The sequence below is a fragment of the Lycorma delicatula genome, chromosome 9, assembly GCF_047948215.1.
Source record: "Lycorma delicatula isolate Av1 chromosome 9, ASM4794821v1, whole genome shotgun sequence".
NCBI lineage: Eukaryota > Metazoa > Arthropoda > Insecta > Hemiptera > Fulgoridae > Lycorma > Lycorma delicatula.
The window spans coordinates 103351262-103374116 of NC_134463.1; the positions used below are offsets into that span (position 1 = coordinate 103351262).

A 22855-nucleotide genomic window follows, 5' to 3' on the forward strand; every position below is an offset into this window, starting at 1 on the left:
TATCTTCGACAGGATTTAAATGAATTTCTGACGGCAACTGCAATTTCTAAAATGTATTCAGTTGATATAACTTAAATATATCAATTTTTTTTCAATGATTTTCTTTCCGTAGTTACTATAAAATATAATAATATATAAATTACTGTACAGTTACTGTTGTTACGCTTTATTTTAATCAAATTACAAAATTTACTTGGAACAAATTACAAACAACTTGTAAATTTACCAATATCATATGAAAGATTCAGTAACATATGAAACTAAAATGCAACAAAATGTATTACAAATAAATAGAATAAAATATTTTTTTTTTTTTGAAACTTTTTAGAATAAAATATGTTTATTGTATCAAACTAATTCGATGAAAAAATTTTCTTATCGATAAACACCATAATTATTTTTGATACACATTGTAGAAACAATTTTAATTATTATTATCCTTTAAATATTTTAATTTATTTTTTTTTAAATTAGAAACAATAGACATAAATATATGAAATATTAAAATTTTAAAATTATCTTACAAACGCAGGAAATAAATTATTGGCTATTAATATAAGTTTACTACTTTATTTACAAACTAATTACTGCAAAATATTTATTAATGTTAAATAAAATAAAAATGAATTTTTTGAATTTTTTAAGAACAGAATTAGAAAAATATATGTATTTTGAATTATTTAGTTATTATTTTACAGGATAAATGCTGTAGTTTATTAAATAAAACTGATCGTTTAATAATAAGATATAAATCAGAACAATAAAATAGATTTTTTAATAATAAAATTAAATTATAAAATAAGTCTTATATGGTTATTTTATTTTATTTATAAATATGGCGTGGACGTTCCAAGGAAAACCGCTTGAATGTCGTGTTTATTTTTTTTAATATTTTGTTTTCTTTTATTTCTGTTATGCATCTATAAATATATACACACAATTGTATAGATTCGGTTCTTTCTGTAAAACAGTAAGTCTGTCATCATCAGGTATTTTAATTAAATATGAGGAGCTCAGAGGCAACAGTTACGGAGGCGATTGGCGGAAATCGCGGCGCGCGAAAAAAAATTGTCAACTTAAAGTTTTTTATCATTATTTTCATTTCATATTTAATAATTTTTTTAAGACTCTACGTCTGAACTTTGGTAGCAACTGATTTAAGGAGATCGGTACCGCCCGACGACGTCTTGTCGAGTCCGACGTGCATTCCGTGATGATGTTCAGCCAGTTTCGCTTGTTTCTCCTGTTTTAATCTGTCCTGCTCTTCTCTTTCTCTTCTAGCTTGTTCGTTTATCTCTTTAACCGCACGTAACTCTTTTTTCAGTTTCATCCTTCTGTTTTGAAACCATATCTTGATCTGTCTTTCTGTCAAGCACAACGCGTGTGCTATTTCGATACGCCGTCTCCTCGTCAGATAATGATTAAAATGGAATTCTTTTTCCAGTTCCAACGTCTGGAATCGTGTATACGTTTGTCGACCTCTACGCCTCGGACAGCCGTTAGGTCCTGCAAAAAAAAAAAAAATAAATAAATAGTTAAATTACAACAATAGTTTAAATTACAAAGAATAATGATGTTTTGAAACTCGATTATACGATATATGCGATCAAGTTGTTACTATTTTTTCAAGAACGATAAACATTTGAAATCGAGAGAAGTATTAGGTCTTACGTTAAATTTCTAACTAAATATTGTCGTTTGTTTGTATTTTTAACCTCCATAGGATAAATATGAACGGATTTAAATATTATCATCTCTAATTTCTGAATATTTCATATATCTTATGCAAAGAATATATTATAAGGTAACCGGCATTAAAAGATAAATGCGATGTCATTTAAAAATTATTTGTTGAATGCAATCATTTATTATACGAGTACATAATTACCGTTATTATTATTATACAAAAAAATAAAAATAAATTTTTTGATAGTAAGTAGATATAATTTCTCAGTTACAAATCCATTACCCAAAAGTAAAGAAAATATAAAAATATATATATTTATACGTAAATTGATTTACGTAAAATATTCAAAATTATATTTCCTACATAAAATTTTTTAACTGGATATTCCACAATATCAACACATTATTGTTGCCATCCATCCTAAAAACGTGTGATATTTTTATTCGTTAAAATAATTTTAGTATTTCTATCGGCCGTACAGTAAAAACGTTTGTTAGTCTTATAATATGATATATTTTTGCGGAATAACAAAACTGATTTTGATCGCAAAAGATAAAAGAAACACATTTTATTATAAAACGGTTTAATCGATTTCTAAGCTTGTCTGAATCGTTAAATACTGATAAAACCTATGCGTAAAATTTACGTAGATATATCTAAATAGAACTTCTAACACTAATTACTTCAATAAAAGAATTTTTAAGATATAAGAATGAGCAATCAGATCGTTGTTTGGTGCAGGTAAATATGATTAATTTTTAACGTATTAATAAATCAAAATTCCAGGCGTCTCTTATGAATATACGATTTCGAAAACAACAAAAATTTTTTTTTAATTTACTCGTATTTGAACAGTAACGTCAGGCTTACACCGCTTTCATTTATTAAATGAATGATAAATGAATTTTTTAGAGTGTGAAAAATTCCACGCTTGAATTTCAGGCGCATCCGGTACTATCTGAGCTTCCAGATGAAAGCCGAGATGCTATCGCTATGCCCCGGATATTGACAAATAATAATAACTAATTTTATTTTATTTATTTCTTTGATTTTGGGGCGATAAAACAAAACCAATACCACGGTATATCGTCCAAACATAAAAAAGCAATATAAATTTCTAGCATATCGTTATAATCCTTCAGATATTCTGATTGACCTATAAAAAAACACCAAAGAGTGATTCTATATACTCAGCTTTGTAATTTTATGCCATCTCTTCTATATAATCATCCAGTCATAAGCGGGAATCAGTGAGTAAAGATTCTACTCTTTTCTTGAGAACGCCAGAACTATTGCAAAATGGGTCGACTTCGTTGTGGGCTATATATTAAGCATTTCTTAACATATCCCAAAGGAGCCAGCCGACTGTGTTTGTTTAACCGAAATAAGTTCTTCTGTTAGCCACACTAGTCGCTCTTTAACCTACGTTTGAAATATCAATTTCAAAACATCGACGTACAGTTTTATAAACAAACCTAACATCTTCAACCTCTCTTCTTGCCTTAAGAATCACGAATCTCCATTGTCCGCATTCATCCTCACAAGAAGGAAAATGATCAGTAAGACCACGATAATGCGTACTAGAAAATACATAAAGTAATGCGTACTTTTCTGGACTCCTTCAATTTTATCAACGGTGTCACCTCTCTTGTAATTCAATAATAATATTAGTATATACTTGTGTAAAATCTGAATAACTATGCTATTTTTATGTTGTTATATACTGATCTGAACAACAAATTTATTTGTTTATTTAAATTTTTTTTTTTTTTAAATCTTCAAAGTTTATTTAAAAATATACTTAAAAATAAATCAAATTAAGGTATTATCTTAAGAAAATATACGAGAGGGTTTCAAATTAATATTTTGTAATAGTTAAATATATCACAAAGAATATTGCAGTTCTATTTAAACTAAAAAACTATTTTATTTTATATATTATTTTTATTAAAATGATAAATAATGAATCACATTTTTTTATAAAATTAAAGGTAACAAGTTGCCCGATTGAAAAATAAGTAAATTACGGTCCATAATTTATTGTTACTTTTTGCGAAAAACTATTTAAATAATCATTTTCTTTCAATTTTTAATAACTTGATACGTTTATCGATTTTACTGATTATAGGATAGACTGTTTTTACATTTTTACTATACAAAACGTAAAAGCAAGTGAATATTAAGTCCACTTTTATAAAATAATTTTACGATAATTATTTAAGAACAGCCTCAACGTAGAGGGTAATTTCACCAACCCAAAATTTAAATGTATATTTTTTTTAGGAATGTATACTTTGCTTTTTGATTACAATTATTAAGTAAGTTATATATATATATATATATATATATATATATATATATATATATATATATATATATATATATTAAATTAAACGAAATAAAAATTATGATCTAGTCGTATTTAAATGTTTTTAAAAGAAGTTGTAAGAGCTAAAATATAATGATAGAAGTAGAAAAAAAAACGTAATTTAAAATTTATAATAAATTATTTACAAATGAAATAAACAAAATGTAAATAAATACATGAATAAGAATGTATAAACAGATAAAAAAAAAGATAGGAATACAAGCTAATATAAAAATGATGAAAACCACATAAAAAAGAGAAGGAAGTCGTGGTATAGCGGCAAGTCAATGATGGCACGGTGGAAAACGCGACGCTGAGGAACCATAAAGAGCAAGGATATGGCATCCCACTCTGCAACTACAAAGACACATTTATATTGTTAAACATATATATCTATAAAACACAAACTAGTTTTCTAGATATAGAAAACTATAACTACGATAGTTTAACTTGTATATAAAATCTAATATATATGAAAATTTTGTATCTACGATATATTTTAGATATACAATGCTTTATATTTTATACGATATTGTCAATGCATATTTTAATGTGTTGAAATCAATAACCTAGCGTTATCCAAAAATATTACTCTACTTTTTGCACTTATTTATTATAAGGAATATATACTTTAAAAAATCGGTACGTTATCCGTTATCTATTATTATTTAATTATTATTATTATTGTTATAAATATTAATTACTGTTAAATCGATCCGAAGGGACAAATTTCTTCATCATATGTGCTTTTTACAATTTTTAAACATACTTGTTTTATAAATGTAATTTTTCCTCAAATTAAACGACATTCTTTTTACAAAGATAAAATAATTTTTAAACCTAATTTTAATCAATAAAAAAAAAAAAATGAAAAGATTTGCTCGCTTACCGTATATCGATTTCCGACCAAACATTTTAATACTTACGTGGAGACAGGACTAATCGGGAAATAAAATTAAAAAACGCAAAAAATAAGTTAAAAATTTTTCATTGTCTTTTGTTTATGCATGAATACAAATACAAATAAAGAAATATAGTTTATCGCTTTTTAAAAATATATTTTATAATATAGACCAGATATTACACAACATTCACTTTTAAAAAAAAGTATAACCGTTAACCGTGCTCAGTGAAAAGTAAGTTTCCTAAATGCTTTCTTTTACTAGACCAAATACTCTGTCTCTCATCAGCACGACGTGAAGACAATCGAAATTCAAGTAATACTCATCGCTACAATTGTCATTTACTTTACTCTCTTCACTGCAGGAACTTACTGGTTTAACGAACATCATTACTTTCAGAAAAAAACAACTAAAATTTATATTCTTAGGCTACTCTTTGTACTTAAGCGTTTTAAATTACTTAAAAAAAGACTGAAAGAGTTAAGATTACTCTTAACTCTGAAAGAGTTAAGAGTAAAGTGAAAAATTAACGTAAGAGAATTATTTAAACACAATTTTTAGTTAAAAGAAATTAGTTAAAAACTAATAAAAAGATAAATTATGATATTTATACAACAATAAAATTTAATAATAAATTTAGTTTTAGGTAATGGATTTACTTCCCTTGTCTACCCAGATGATTCTTTTGAAGTATTAAATAAATAAAAATTTTTCAACTTTTATTTATTAAGCTTTAATTGAACCTAATAAAAGAGATAAATAGAAATTATAAGTGCATAAAAAATTAAAAAATTACATATACGATATGATGAGAAAAAAGTAATTTCTATCTGTAAGATTAAAATTAAAAAAATAAATAAATAAATAACTAAAAATTTAAATGAAAAGACGATATAATCATAAACGTAATGTAACATTCAATGTTATACGTAATGTAACAAGACATTAATTGAAATAAAACGTAACTTTGTTTATTTTTTAAAACGGTTAAATTAATATTAAGATTCGCTTTTAATTTTTTAGAACCAAATTATTTAAAAAAATCTATTTGGCTATAACTCTGGAACCAATAAAATTAAATACCACTTATGATATATCTTTGAGGGCTTATTACGCCAGTTAAGGAAGTCCAAAATCCAAATCTTTTTTTGGATTTTGGGCTTTTTTGGACACTTTTGGTCCAGTAGATTGCAATCAAAAGGGGAGGTTCACAACTGAATGTTACAATAGTTCCAAATCTAAAATTTCAACATCCTACGGCTAATCGTTTTTGAGTTATGTGAGGTACGTACGTACATACAGACGTCACGCCGAAACTAGTTAAAATGGATTCAGAGATGGTTAAAGTGGATACTTCCGTTGAAATCTGAAAATCGAAATTTTTCGCGATCATTGTACTTCCTTTACTTCGTACAAGGAAGTAAAAACATTTTTATGATACTCAAGGAATGGGAAAAAATTTTAAAATCCATTTTCAAAAAAAATGAATAAAGCTGAAGTGTATTCTTTTTGCCTACAATTTGTTCATTTATAATCGGTTCAGAGTAAGGAACCGCAAGTAAATCGTTTTACAAAAATCACATGGATGAGGGTTTTCCAAAGAACGCACTCAATAAAACGTAAATATACATATAGATATATTTAAATAAAATACATAAATAAAGTTCATATATACACACTCGCATTGAATAAGAGACCACAGCGGTACATCATTTCAGAAAGGTACAATGAAAACTAAAAAAAATTATAAAATCATTAAATAGACAAACAAATAGTAACGTAACAAGCTCATGGAGATAAATGGAGGCTAGGCCTCTCAAGGCATACAAAGATGCTCATCACATATCTTAGATTCAACCGATTTAAGACTTACTCAGATTCCCCCAAATCCATCATATGTAAGCGTTTCAGTCGCCGGACATCCTCGCCGATGTCTAGGAAATTAGCTGCTAGAAAGGTCACGTAATTATTTAACCGCTGTCTATAATTTGAACTGAACCGTTTAACTTCTTCTCAAACATAAGGTAATTCCTGGTAGTCGTGAATTTCTTCGTCCCGTGTCTCTACAGTGGATCTCGCCAACTAATACTACGAAGAATAATTTCAATGTTACTCTTCCTTGTCGATGGTGAATTCCTGCCAAACAACAAATAAAGCTCGTGTTTAACTGTTTCTTTTTTCTCACGCGGTATTTCCACTTCAAATCATGATCAAGGTGGACCCCAACTAACCGTACGCGGACAGAGAGAGGATGAAAATGCCATCTAGGTGGACCCGGTGTCAGTCATCTCCTCTCATCGCAAACGTAATATGACGTCTTCTTCTGATTCACTTTCATTCTCCATTTTGTTAACCGATCCCCGATCAACTCTAACACCGATTGGAGTTTCACCGAGGCTAATTGTGATCAACAGCCAGGATTACTGTATTACCCGCAAACGAGGCGACGATGATACGGTCCGAAACTAGAAGGTCCGCAGTAAAAATTAAATACAGAAATGGTCATAAAATGGAGCCTTGTGGACCCCTGATCTAACGTCAAAGAATCGAGATACCACATCGCTGCATCTGACCTGGAAAAACTCCCACCGTGGTAGTTCTTTCTACAAAACCAAGTAGAACTGTTCAGAAACGCTATAGTTCAGATTATTTAGCAGATCAGGTAGATCTTGTTATAGGCCTGCTGAACATCCAAGAGGGCCGACGAACACAACCTCTTCTCTTCTAGGCACTTCGGGATGACAGTGACAGCCATGTGCAATCGGAAGGTTTAAAGGGATTCGACTGTCCAAGAAATAAATTATTTCCCTATCATTAGGAGTCATCCGTCATTTGGATAATAGGTTTTCCTGTAATGTGCAGCATATTACATTATTTTACCTTATAGCAGTAACCGCACGTGTTCTGCCATCCGGATGATTTGTCATATACACAGAAATTTCCGAAGCCGAAGACAATTCCGACCAGTGAAGCATGTTTCCGAGATGGATATCTTACAAGGATTCGACAAGAGCTGGAGATTCCAATTCTTCTCGTCAACTAACTAGACCGTCGATGTTCCACGTAACAATATTAAGAAATCTATTCTTACAAAATCTAACCGTCAGCAGATTTTTGCGATCACATGAGTGAGGTAAGGGCACAGTTTGCTGTCGGAAGAAACCAAGTGTCGAGATCCCTCGTTTTACTTTCATTATCACTTTCGGCGGCAATTTTATCTCTAATCAAGTTCCTTCGAGATAATTTTCGTGGGTCTCTATTTGAGGACGCCAATAACCAGTATCTTCGAGAGGTTAGTCTGCTGCAAGACAATGTCTCACCATTTTCATTCAGATCAGCCGGAAGCTGATCCACGTTTACGTTTCTCTACAGCCTACACGTTAGACCGACCAAAATTTTAAAAAGAGAGACTTAAATGACGCATACCTTTATAAATATACCTTTAAAAAAATTTGTTTACTTTCTTTCTCAAATTAGCAACGAGGTCCATAACAATATTGTACAAATATTTATTTCATAAATATAAAATATATAACGATATTTAATAAACCCAGCTGCTTCATAAAAAAGCAGCTGTTTCTTATCAAGAGAAATGTGTAAGATAAAAAAATGTTGTTTGAGTAACAATTCCTTGAAAAGATATAAAAAGAAAAGATTTATCACAAATTAGGCTAATTTTTTTCAGTTCATCAGTACTAGACAAAGGTTTTTTTTTTGTGGTGAATATAGTTAAGTATAATGAAATAAAGAATCTGATAAGTAGCTGAAATTCGAAATCAAAATATAAAAAGATAATGAATAATAAACGGTTGTAAAATTAAAGAAAATATGAATTAAAAATACGCAATAAGAATTATAAAAAATCATAACTTGTTTATTAACGTAATTTATGCAAAGTTGAATTTTAAATGCAGTAACCGTCTTCAGAAATGCATTAGTAATGCAATAAAACAAATCATTCGACAGGAAAAGGAATAAGAAATGTATAATTTATTGGTTATAAAGCATTCGCTTTTTATTTATGGTGTTTCTACTTTTATCAAAAGTAAATTTATTTCCATTTTGGCATCTTCCATAAAATAGCCGAAAACAGTACCAATTCGAACAAACAGATAAAGTAATAAGTAACAGTAACCTAGATGTAAGTAATAAATTTACAAAATAGCAGTTACAATGATTATAATCCCAATCAATGTCATTTTTTTGCCAAAAGCATAATTACTATTACTGTTGCTATTACTACATCAATTAAACTTTTAATCGCAAAAGCAATGTATTCTACATACTTAGAATAATTATTCAACCAGCATTAAAATTTTGTTATGAATCATAACATTAGTTTAAAAAAAAAATAAAGTTATGAGTTCTTAAAACTTTTTTATTAACATCATAAATTGACTTAAACGTCTAAAAAAAGGATATAGAAGAAAATAATTTTTTTTATGTTCAATTTAGATATTAATATCCAAATTATGTATTTTATCTATATTTTGAAATAAATATTTACTTACGTAATTTACTACCAGTATGACCGCTATTTTATTCAGTAGATCCTAATTTTTCGGTAATATTGTTCACGGAAATTTCTTATCCAACGATCGAAAATTATTACTCCGTAACTAAAAAAAATCAATTCAAGCTATTTTACGTTTTAAGTAATAAACTGTCTTTTTTGAAGTAATTTAAAAAAAGTAATTTTTTATCTCCTTGAACGACGTAAAGGAAGTATTGTGATCGTGAAAAATTTCGGTTTTCAGATTTCAGCGGAAATATCCATTTTGACCATCCTGAAATCCATTTTGACTAGTTTCGGTGTGACGTCTGTCGTACGTACGTACGTACGTATGTAAGTATGTACGAACATTTATATATGTATGTATGTATGTATGTACGTATGTATCTCGCATAACTCAAAAACAATTAGTCGTAGGAGGTTGAAATTGTGGATTTAGGGCTGTTGTAACATCTAGTTCTGCACATTCCCGTTTTTATTGTTATCGACTGAACATAAGTGTCCAAAAAAGCCCAAAATCCAAAAACATTTTGATTTTGCAGTTTTTCTTAAGCGCAGTAATAAGCCCTGATTGAGAGATTTTCAACGATATGTCATAAGTGGTACTTATTTTAATCGGTTCCAGAGTTATAGCCAAATAAAATTTTAATTAATGAAATATTTGGATCTTAGGCACGTAGGTTCGAATCAGACTTCATCATTTTCTTTTTTTTAACATTTTTTTCATATATTCATTTGTTGATAATTAATAACCTCTGATTGTAAAAAATCTTTTACGGTAAATAATTATTCAATAACAGCAATAAAAAGATATGAAAAATATCACAAGTAAATGAAATAAAATTTTATGTAATCTTCATTTCAAAAAAATGTATATATGTAATTTAATAGGCGTACAAGGAAATCATGTGGTGTCCACAACAGATTTTTAATTTTTATAAAACGTTTTATGAAAAACTTTGTTATAAAAAATATTTTTTTACTAGGTCGTCAGCGGAATAGCCGAGGAGTAACCACAGAGGTTAAAAGGCGTTTGATGAACGGTACTTTTTTGATGCCCGAAAGTTACCTTTAACAAAGTTTGATGTTTCCGTAGAACGATGAAGAAGGAATCATCTGATGATAAATAAGTCGTATCAGAACATCCTTCAAAAGACGTACAGTGAAGTGCAACCTAATTACGAACGAGAAGATTTTGAAAGCGTGAAATACATTCTGAAACGTAAACTTCTGTGTAAGTATTTGGTCACTCGATGAATAATGGTTTGCGACACAAAAAAGTTAACACGGCTCGTTTTTACGCTGTAAAAACGGAAAGTCCGAATACGAAAGTAAGTTCGAAGAATATTTCGTTAAATTTATATAAAATTACGTAAATATATTTTTCAGTTAAAAAAAAATAATAAAGAAAGAAAAGAAAATAGGAAAATCAAAAAGTGAAATTGTGGCCTGGCTTCGCTGCCGGAAGCCAGGCCACAATTCATGGCCAATTCATGTACCGGACCAGATAGTAGTGGCCTCTGTTTCACTTGTGCTGAGGCCGGTCATCTACGGAAGGACTGCCCACGCGAGAGGCTCGGTGTCCTTCTTGTCGGTTGCATTGACATGCACCCAAGGGTAGGAGATGCAAGGCTTCACGTGCGACATCAAATTGCGGCGCCTGCTCAGTGCTCATGGGTGTCTGTGGGGAACAGCCCCGTCCAGGAGGAGTGGAAAGCTTCGGTGTCTCACCATCAATGATCAGACGGGGATTCCTTCGCAGGACCCATAGTGGAGGGAATGTAAAACTGTAGTTCCTGAGGGGAATCCCCTTGGGGGTTCCCCATTAAAGGCAGGACATTAAGACCGGGTCGGTGAGGGGACCCCTTTGGAATCCTCTCATTGGCATGTACTGTAAGACCGATCCAGGCTACCTGGGCGCGACCGTGTTTTCTCCCGAGGTAGTCTGAGGCAGCCCCCGGAGCTGAGTTACGCTTAGGTGCAGTTCCGATTCCTGGTGGATTCTTCAATAACAATAAATTAATAAAAATAAACACATGTTTATCTAGTCGTTAAGCAGTAAACTACTAAACCTTTTATGTTTTTATGCACGTATTTAACAAAACAATTATCGTTTTGAAATCACCTGATTTTCAGGTACATTCTTTTTAATATTAAAAATTATTTGTTAATGTTATACTGGTATTGTTAAAGTGTTTCTCGATAAAATAACAGAAAAAATCATGTAAATTAATTAAAAATGTTGTAACGGCAATGGTTTACTTTTAACAATATCTTTTTCTGTGAAAGTTATACAGTTAATAGGCTATAACCAGTAAGCGATTAAACAGTAATGTGCAATAAATAAGTTATTAAATATGACCTGTAATAAAAAAAAATCTATAAACAATAAATATTGTTATTTTAAAGGAAATGTAATAGAGTTATTAAGCTATTTTGCGCTCGACAAACATTTAAGTTAAAAGCATAGGTAAAGGAGAGGAAAAGACTTTCTCTTTTGATTTCTTTTATTGAAAAAATATTCGCTAAAACACCTACAGTATGGCTAAATAAAGACCCTTTAACATGGGAAAAATGTGAAAGCAACCCTTTCTTTTTTCTCTTTGTCATTTTTTCTTTTTCATTTTCTTTTTTTTGCAACCAACAAACTGTGTTGTTGTAGTTGTTATTGTGTTGCGCTAAGCTTAAAAAAAAGAGAAATCTAGGGTTAAAGTAAGAAAGCCCTTCATCTAACCCTTCTGCACGGGACAATGGGTCATTTAGACTTTATTCCTGAGTCAGTCTTTTATGTGGAGAAAGCCAGCTATGTTCGGGTAGGGTAGGTTCTACGCCGAGCTGTCTTCTTCATCGCTTGCAAGGCAGTCCTAACAACCTAACTCGGCCGACTAAATTTTTTATTTATACACTAGACCGTGTCCTCTTCCTCCTCAGTATATAGGTGTAAATACTTATGCTGGTTTTACAGCCGAATAAAACTGTTTATACATAATAGAATAATTATTTTAAGCTCGATTTTATTTTACCTGAAATTTTTTTTTCACGAATTTCATTATTTATTTATTTATTCCAGATGCATAGTATATTTATTTTTTATTATTTAAGCTTTTTAAGCTATTTTAATAATTAATAAATAGCGAACAACATACGAAAGGTTTTGTAAGCAGGCTGATAAAAAGAAATATTACTTTTTTCAACAAACGACGTTAAATTTCTTAAAATTTATCTTAAAGACAATCTACGAAAAGACAGTTTATTTACTAAGACTCGTTACAAATGGGAGGTAAATCGTTATAAACATTTTAAAATAATGGTTTTCTTTTAATAGGTTTTAATTTCTTATAATAAGCGTATAAAATCATTTGTTGCACTTCACCATTCCTTTGTTATCTACATTACAATTTTTTTAGGTTTATCGATATTTAAAAAACGTTTTACTACTAAATTAATTTTTACTTTCTTGTACGAAGTAAAGGAAGAATTATGATCGCGAAAAATTTCGTTTACCAGATTTCAACGGAAATATTCATTTTGACCATTCCTGAATCCATTTTGTCTAGTTTCGCCGTGACGACTGTATGTACTTATGTACGAGTGTGTTTCTACGTACTTACGTATGTATCTCGCGTAACTCAAAAACGATTAGCCGTAGGAAGTTGCAATTTTTGGATTTAGGACTATGCAGATCTAGTTGTGCACCACCCATTTTGATTGCAATCGACTGAATCAAATGTGTCCAAAAAAGCACAAAATCCAAATGTTTTTGAATTTTGTGCTTTTCTTTTTTTTTTAATTTTTGTTTCTTAAGTTAGATCTATTGATCTATTAATAATTATTAATCTCTGATTTTAAAAAGTTTTTTACGGTAAATAATTCAGTAACAACAATAAAAAAAAGTATGAAAAATATCGCAAGTTAATGAAATAAAATTGTATGTACTTTTCGTCTTAAAAAAATGTATATATGTAATTTAATAGGCGTAAAAGGAAATCATGTGGTACCCGCATTAAATTATTTTATATGTGAAGAAATTCGCTGTTTAGTTATTCTGATATTGCCTGTCTTTTCTTTAAATCACTCGATTATTTTTAATTTTACTTACTAAATTAGAAAATTCCTTTTCTTCTTGTATTTAAAAATAATTTAAATTGAATAAAATAAAATTATGATTATTCGGTTACATTATTAAAGATTGAAGTTTTTTTTTTAAATTATAATATAAAAATCAATGAAGATCTTCCAGATTTGGAGTGAATCAGCCACCTTATGATGTTGGATCGACAAAATGTTTCATTTCGTCATTTACTTTTGTTGGTTTTATTTTTTTTATTTTACTGATTTTTCGTTCGTTTGTTTTTTGCGATCCTTTGATTGATAGGACTACTTGCTGCTACTTCATTTTTCTTTTTTTTCACATTCTTAACTTTGATCGATGTTCTTTGAACTATCATTGTATACAACTGTTAACGTTTGATATATATTTACGTGTACTGTATAACGTGTGTATTTATATGCGTACATTTGTATTCATATATATCTTTTTTGAGAGTTTTCAATGGATACCTCTCTTTGCATGATATTTTATCTTTGTAATCTAATTTTCTTATGCTACTAGTTGTTAATGGGAACCGATTGTAAATAAGTATAAGTTCATTGACGAAAAAGAAATATTTCGTAAACAGAAAGCCTATTTTTTATTTTATTAAATTTTATTTCAAATTCTATTCTATAATTTATTTCTAAGGCTACTTCATTATTGTTTTAAAACATCAACCGTGTAGAGAAACAGACTTTACGGTAAATATATAAGATTAAATTAAAGAAAGAAAACATATTAAACGATTACGTATTGTTTTATATTTACGAACTTTCGTTTTTTATTAAAATAACAAAAAATAAGATAAATGAAAATCTCACGCCTACTAATTAAATATAAAAGATAAATTATTTTATACACAAACTAGTACAGCGTTTCTCTTCTCCAGTAGGAAAATATATCTTATTAAGAAAAAATTCCTTAAAAAAATTTTACTTCTACGGTCACAAGTAATTATTTGTGTAAAGTTAATAAGGTAAGATTTTTGACAGGAAATATATATATACATTATAGCTAACTTCTTATTTTCATTTTTAATTAGTCAGCTAAATGAGTAATTAACTCTTAACTTTTGGACATAAATTATGTTTACAGTAATTATATTATCTATTACTGATAATAAATTTTATGTAATGTTAATTTTTTAAGCGATACGAATGTTTAGCAAATTGAGACATGGTAGTTGACAAATTAGTTATTGGTCTGCTCGTAATTTATCTATTCAGTAAACTTTTAAGGATATAATTATAAATAACTAGAAAAATAAACGTTTTAAAATGTGATAATTATTACAATTTAAAATGTGGAAATGTAACGGTTGAAAAAAATATCTGTTTCTTGTTTCTATTTTGGTAACATAATATTTTTTTATTAATAAAAAAATTTGACTATAAATTTAATATGTAAACGTGATTATTATCAACTTCAAGCTACTTTTTTTCACATCGTAAAAGCTAATATTGAGTTATTTATTTCCAGTATACATAGATTTTGTATCGTAAGTTTGTACATTATTACGAAGAAAAAAACCAATAAATTAGCGGTAAAAGGCATAATATTTGTTTATGAATCTAATTTACCATTGTAAAAAAAAAAGAAATAATTTTGTGACAATAAAATCTTTTAATATTGGTTTTTACAAAGTAATTTAACTTTTTTTCATTTTTAAAAACGCTTTTATAAATGTAAAAACATCTATTCAGGGATCTCTTTGAATCACCTTTATTAATGTTTTTAATTTTTTTTAAAGAACCATATAGATTAAAAATACCCGCCATAAAAAGTAAAAATTACTACTTAAAAAATCTGATGTGAACACCACATGACTTTCTTGTACGTCTATTAAATTACATATACATATTTCTTTTACAATCAAAGATTAACAATTATTAATAAATCAATATAAATGAAAAAAACAAAGTTAAAAAAGAAAAAGAGATGAAGTCTGATTCGAATCTATGTGCCTTCCCCTTGTAAGAGCAAAATATTTTATTAATTAAAATTTTATTCGGCTATAACTCTGGAACCGATGAAACTAAGTACCAGTTATGATACATCGTTGAAAAGCTCTCGATGAGGGCTTATTGCTGCGATTAAGAAAAAGTCCAAAATCCAAATTTTTTTTAAATTTTGGACACTTTTGGTCAAGCCGATTGCAAACAAAAGGAAAGGTGCCCGAATAAATGTTACAACAGTCCTAAACCCAAATTTTAACATTCTAGGCTTAATCGTTTTTGATTTATACGACAAACATATACGTACGCACAGACGTCAAGTCGAAACTTATGAAAATGGATTTAGGGGTGGTCAAAATACATATTTCCACTGAAACCGGTAACTGAAATTTTTCATAATCACAATACTTTTACTACGTACAAGGAAGTAAAAATTAGTATTTAAAAAGCGTTTAAACAATTTTTCAAAAACTCTTTAACATTTGAAATCGGTTATAATTAAATTTAAAAATGTTACCTTTTACAATTTATTTTTAAATGTTCAGTTTTTGAAGCCAGCGTCAAATGTGTGCTTGGTAAGTTGTTTGCTTATTTATTTTTTTAATTTGGCATAAATTCAAAAGATTGAACTTGAAAAAATAAAAATTTACGTAACAGGGCAGTTTTTAAAGATGATTTAATCTTTTTTCCTTCAATTATTATTTAAAATATGTACTACTGTACAGAAACACTTTCCGTATGAAAATAGATCCTTTGCTAGAAACAAAAAAGAGATATGAAAACGATTTAAACTAACGGTTTCTGAATTACGGGAATATGTCTCGGTATTTTACCTTAAGTATCTTTACATTTTCTTGACTTTGGAATCGAATTATTTTTAATATTCCGAGCGACAGAGTAAAAATATCATTTTGCTTTAAAAACTGAATATGTGTATGACGGAGGAAGTTCCTGTATAAAATTGACAAAAAAAACAAAACATAATATTGAACATCAAAACCGAATTATTTGTCGTGAAGCTTAAACATAAAAAATAGGGTTGAAATTGATTACCTACTCTTTTTCTGAATTCATTGTTTTTCACTGTATAAAAAAATATGTGAATATGGCCTTAGTTTTTATTTTTTATTAATTATTTAACGAAATACGTTTAATTTGTTTTTAGAGGTTGAATGTGGATTTTAAAATTGTAAAAAAATAAACTAAAAGAAAATTTCAATTCAGTACGAATAATTGAATCTTTCGTCCAACTGATGACATTGAATATTTCTATTAAGGTCTTGAGACTGAATAAATCATTAAATAAAGTGTATGACAAGTTATCGGGTAGATATTAAATTTGTGTTTAAAATATTATAAATAAAACAAATAAATAATTTTGAAAGAAAGGTTTGTATACAAAATTTCAAAAAAAAAATATAAAGTCAGTCAGATTTTCATCAGAACCTGTGGTAAATTTTTTCAACGCAAGAAATAAATATATATACAGTACAATACAAACAGTTCAAACAAAAATTTTTTATTATTGGAGAATTCAAACTGTTTACACGTGCAAATGTAATATTGACAGCCAATATTGTTTAGGAAAAAAATTCTGCCAATCTGGTAGAAAATATTCCAGCTGCAGCCAAAAACCGTTGCTTTTTCTACTTTCAAGTCTACGTTTGGTATCCGACGACACATTTAATCCGTTCCATATTAAAACGTTTTATCTTTTATAACTATAGGTAAACAACACCCTCAACTTTTATGAATTTTCTAATTAAATACTTAGTGTATAAAAGAAAACTAATCGCTATAAATTATAATTTATAATTATAGTTTATATTTATAATTTATATTATAACTAATAATTATTAGTCTCTTATAAAATACTTATTTACATTTATATTAAATTTACCCGTTTAAAAACTTTATACTTCGTCTTTTTTAAACGAACAAGTGTCCTCATTTACAATATATGCTGTCAAACTGAATTGTCCCGTTTTTTTTTTTTATTATGTTAATTTAAGACTTATTTAATTATTTTACATTAATTTGTTTATAGGAAAAAAAAACAATAATTTTTAAATAATTTGGTTTATTTTAAATATAACTTGTAATATAACAGATTCAGTTTTTAAGTTATTACAGATATTTTTATATATGGATTTTATTTTCGATAGTGTATATGGATAATATAACAATAAAACTAAACTTTATTTACCCTACAGAGCTACACTCAGAGCAGTTCTATTTTTATACGCACAAAAATATACACAACACCTAAATTAAAACGGAAAAATAATAGTTTAACTATTTCAAAATATAACTGAACGTAATAAAACCTTATTCTTGAAATAATAATACATGTTTCAACAAAAGAACAATAATTAGAATGATAAATACATTAAAAAATCTGATGTGGACAACACATAAAAGTATGGAAAAAGTACTTCATTAAAAACTTCTGATATATTTTCATTTTTTGAATAATTATTCATCGTAACGTTTTTTTTGACAGAGATAAATAATTATTAGTAAATCAATATATTTAATTAAAAAAAAGGAGATGAAGTCTGATTCGAATCGATGTGCCTTCCTCTAAGATCCAAATATTTCATTAATTCAAATTTTATTTGCTATAACTCTGGAACCGATGAAAATAAGTACCGCTTGAGATATATCGTTGAAAAGCTCTCGATGAGGGATTAATATTGCAGTTAAGAAAAAGATAAAATAAATTTTTTTTTTTTAATTTTGGGCTTTTTGGGGTACTTTTGGTTTAGTCGATTGCAATCAAAAGGGGAAGTGCAAAACTAGATGTTACAACAGTTCTAAATCCAAAATGTCAACATCCTACGACTAATCGTTTCTGAGTTATGTGAGATACATACGTCATACAGACGTCACGCTGAAACTAGTCAAAATGTATTCAGGGCTGTTCAAAATGGATATTTCCGTTGAAATTTAGAAACCGAAATTTTTCGCGATTACAAATACTTCCTTTTACGAAGTAAAAACACGATTTATTAAACAACAATTACGTTATTATTTAAGTTAATTTTAAACTTATTTCGGATTTATCTAAAGTATTCACGTTAATAATATGTCTATAGTAAAACGAAAACCGTAAAAATTCTCTAGAAATAAATTGCAACATAAAACATAATTTTATAACCTATAACAATGGTTTTTTTCTGCGTGTTTTAAAGAAGTAATTACTTTAAGTCTTTTTTTATGATCACATATTTTATTTTAATGTATTTTTTTCTTCGTTCATTAATCATATTTTTATTTTTAAAAGAATACTTCAACAGTAAAAAAAGATAAAATGTCATGCTAAATATAAATTAAAGGAAATATTTTTTTTTCAGTAGCATATTGTACATAATAATAATAAAAAAGAAGACGTGGTATTCTAACCGATTTTATTATTATTATAAATAAAATAATTTTTTTTTTGTTAACGCTAAGTAAAATTACATAACTAGGTTTCTTTTTTTAAATTTATTGTATTTAAAAATAAAATAGCAAATTATCACTAATATCTGTTTTGTTATGTTACTTATATTATTTAAATATATTTTTTCTAATCAAAATATTTTGTACGAAAAAATTTTTAAAACTCTTTGTTCTCTTTGTATTTTCTGATTCTCCAAATTCTTAGTGCAGAAAAAAATTAATTATTGCGAAAATTAAACCAAATATGTAGGGAAAGAAAAAAAAAATACATAAACAAAAAAAGTTAGGTTACGATTTTCTGACATTCGATTTTGTATACATTTTTATTTTAAGACGATGTATATTTTTATTTCTCAGCAGAAACAAATTAAATGATTAAAAAATTTTATGAAAATATAATCACGTGTCATTGTATAACTTAATTTCTGGATGATATTAATGTTTTAGCATGTCCCGTCGCGGATTTGTATGCATATAGAAATTCAAAAATTAGAAATAGTTTTTTAATAATTACGTATGGGCTCTTGTTGCTCTCAAGATTATCTCTACTCACGATTTACTGGATAAAATAAATTGATTTAGATAAATAAATATTTGCAGCCGTTAAATACACATAGTCGTTCATTCTCTCTAATTTTATTATCAAACTAATTTGTTTTTACGCGCATTAAGGTAACAAAACAAATTGTTTTTTTATAAACAAAGACTTTAATTTACGAAAAGAAGTTGTAGGCTATTTTTTATACGTATTTTTTTTTTTTTAATTTACGATCTATGTAGTAATGAGATAGATGAGGTTGGAACTGTGTTAAAAATTCCGAGGGTCGTAAGAAAGTTACAGTTAAAAATTCGTAACGAGTGGTTCAGTAGTTTTCGCCGTTATCGGAAACAAATGAAAAAGAAGCTTTCTCTTTATATAGAAGCGATATATGAAAAGCTTTACATGAGAAAAGAAAAAAAAAAATCTTTATGGTTTACTTTTATAAAAGAACTGAATCAAATTGAAAATAAGAAGTATATCAAGAAAAGGCAATAAAAATTGCCTTTTGTGAAAGAAAGAACATTCTGACTTAAGGTTACACCTAGTAAAGCCAATTACTTTAATATGGATTTCAGTACTAGATCGTGGATACTGCTCTTTGGTAGTAGAATTTCAATTAACCACACATCTCGGGAATGATGAACCTGAGACTGTACAAGACTACACTTCATTTACATTCATACATATCATCCTCATTCATTCTCTGAAGTAATACCATACGGTAGTTTCGGAGGTTAAACAGAAAAAGGATGACTTAAGAAGGTTGACTATTTAAAATAATAATTGAGATAATAATTCAAAATTCGAGCCAAGACATCGACAAATGACTGAACAATCATCCAGAGAAGATCTGAAAGCATGATTCTACGTTTACTTAGGGAATAATATTTGTAATTAGTTTTCCTTCATTTTTAACAAAAATTCATGAAAATTCTATAAAACAAACGAAAAAAATTAAGTCATAATTGTTTATTTTTTAATTCTGGGATATTTTTCTTGTATTTGAAAATAAAAAATTAGCTTAATTTTTAAATTTAAACATTTTTTGATTACGTTGCTTAATAAATGTGAAGTATTTTTAATTTTATGTTGTATTAATTTTCGAAGAATTTTAACAAGAATTATTACAATATTTATATCATTTGATATTATATATATATATATAAACAAACACAATTGCAAGCGTAATCTATACTTTCAGTCGGTTATTTTACGTAAAAGTAGCCAAAAAACCAAGAAATCAAAAGAAAAATAATTAATTATTGAAAAATAAAATCAATTTCATTGTTTTAAGTTAATAAATTTTCTATGAAAATAATTTAAAATTACGCAACCATAAACTAAGAAAGATCATATAGGATTGCAGAAGTTTAAATAAAGCGCGCGTCCATTTGTATGCACGCGTTTTGACATCTATTTTAACATATGTATTAAAACAAAAAAAAAAATAATTAAAATGTACTATCGTAATAAGATTAACTATTTATAGTTAAATTGTGAAACAAAAAAACAAAAAACTAGTATATAATCAACAGCAAATATATAACTCCAACTAAGCAATTTGCCATACGATCGATTTATTTACATGCTTTTTATAATTGTTAACGTGTAAGGAAGATATAATAAAAAGACTTGCTTATTTACGTTAAAATTTATGATTCGTTGAAAAGTACTGTAATCTTATCTATGTAATTACATATATTTTCGTAATTATATGTTTCCAGGTTCACAAGTCGCATCGTTTTACAGGATGAAAAATATATTATTATAATAGAAAATATTGTAAACTTTATAATTAAGTTTGCTTTTTCATTATTTATATTAATGAACGTGTATCGTGCATAACAGAAATAATTTACATCGACTCTAACAGAGATATTTTTAAAAAACGTATCTTTCAAAGAACGTATTTCATCAGTACACACGGAAAAAGGATTAGAAGTTATTTTTAAAATAAATATTCTACTGTAATCAGGATTACTTGCCAGAAAGCAGAATTTATGAATTCGTAAAAAATTGAAAGTTTTTCAAACGATAATTCTTGATTTGTAAGCATAGAATAACAAAAGAGTACTTTTTACGAGGGTAAATTACAAACATATAAGATAAAAAGATATCCAGAAATCAGAGGTTTTATATAATTAAAATTCTTTCATTTTTCAAATTTCCTCTTCCAGAAGATTAGTATTTAAAAAAAATATAAATATTATTGTTTAAAATGAAATAAAAATCCTTATCTTTTAAAGGTTATGTTAAAATCAAAAAGTAAGGAAAATACGAATAAAAAAAATTAAAATTACTTAAATTTAAAATAAAATAAAAACAGCTGTTTTGTGCTAAAAGTTATTTAATTTTATTAATTTTATTTTAAAAACATGATATAAAAAATTACGTGGAATTTGTCTTAATAAAATTTAAACGGTTTCTCTTTATTTTTTATTTTTTTATAAGTTTTATTTTAATAAATCCTAATCATATTTATCTTTTTATTTATTTTTTGGTAATTACAAAGGATCATCTATTTTTAGAAAATATATTTTTTAACTATACAGTTTTATTTTCTTATTTCCTTGAAAATCCTAACGATATACAAACACATGTGAACAAACATTTTCAATATTTTATTTTATATTGATTTAGGTATGAAAAAATACTACATAAATTAAGATATTAAATGTAATACAGTTCCGCCAATACAAATTAATATTTTACAAGCAATAACTAGTAAAACAGGTTTAAGAATTTCTGTAGAAAAAACAGGATTTATGTCCAACATTAAGAGTACACCGAAATTTTTTTTGACACATATCGGCCGCATAAAAAAGTTAAAAAATCTAAATATCTAGAACGGACATTCCAAGAAAATGAAATAGAGAAATCCGCCATAGAAGACAAGATTCAAAGAACGCAACACCGATCTGAGTTAGAATATCTACAAGATAAAATGCAATAATAACGCATTATAATACTGTAATTAAAACAGAATGTTTATACGCTTGGGTTTAGCGTAATTAAACAATTGATAAATAATTGAAATAAATAATTTAAAAATTGATAAATTAGAATTGTTACGTGGTCCTTAGGCGGCCATCACGAAAGAAGAAGAAGAAGAAGAAGAAAATATTAATTATAGGTATGCTTCATTTGCTCTTTTTTTATTCATTTTCGTAAAACTATTTACGTATTTTCTGTTTATGTGGTTTATAAGAAAACATTTCTTTTAAAGATGTTACCAATATTTTTTGCTAATTATTTTTAGTTTCTATTATACGTATTTTTTTTAACATATCTACCGTTATTAAATTAATATTTTAACGTATTTACTTAAATAAATAATATATTTATATTTTCA

At 27.4% G+C, this 22855-nt stretch overlaps 1 protein-coding gene across 1 annotated transcript in view; it reads right to left on the reverse strand.

Annotated features, from left to right (window-relative positions):
* Positions 1 to 1129: 1129 nt before the first annotated feature.
* Positions 1130 to 22855, reverse strand: part of LOC142329973 (homeobox protein abdominal-A homolog) — a 255944-nt gene continuing 234218 nt past the window's right edge. The window contains exon 3 of the mRNA XM_075374962.1: positions 1130 to 1506. Within this exon, the coding sequence (XP_075231077.1) occupies positions 1130 to 1506 (377 nt within the window). The remainder of the gene's footprint in view (positions 1507 to 22855) is intronic.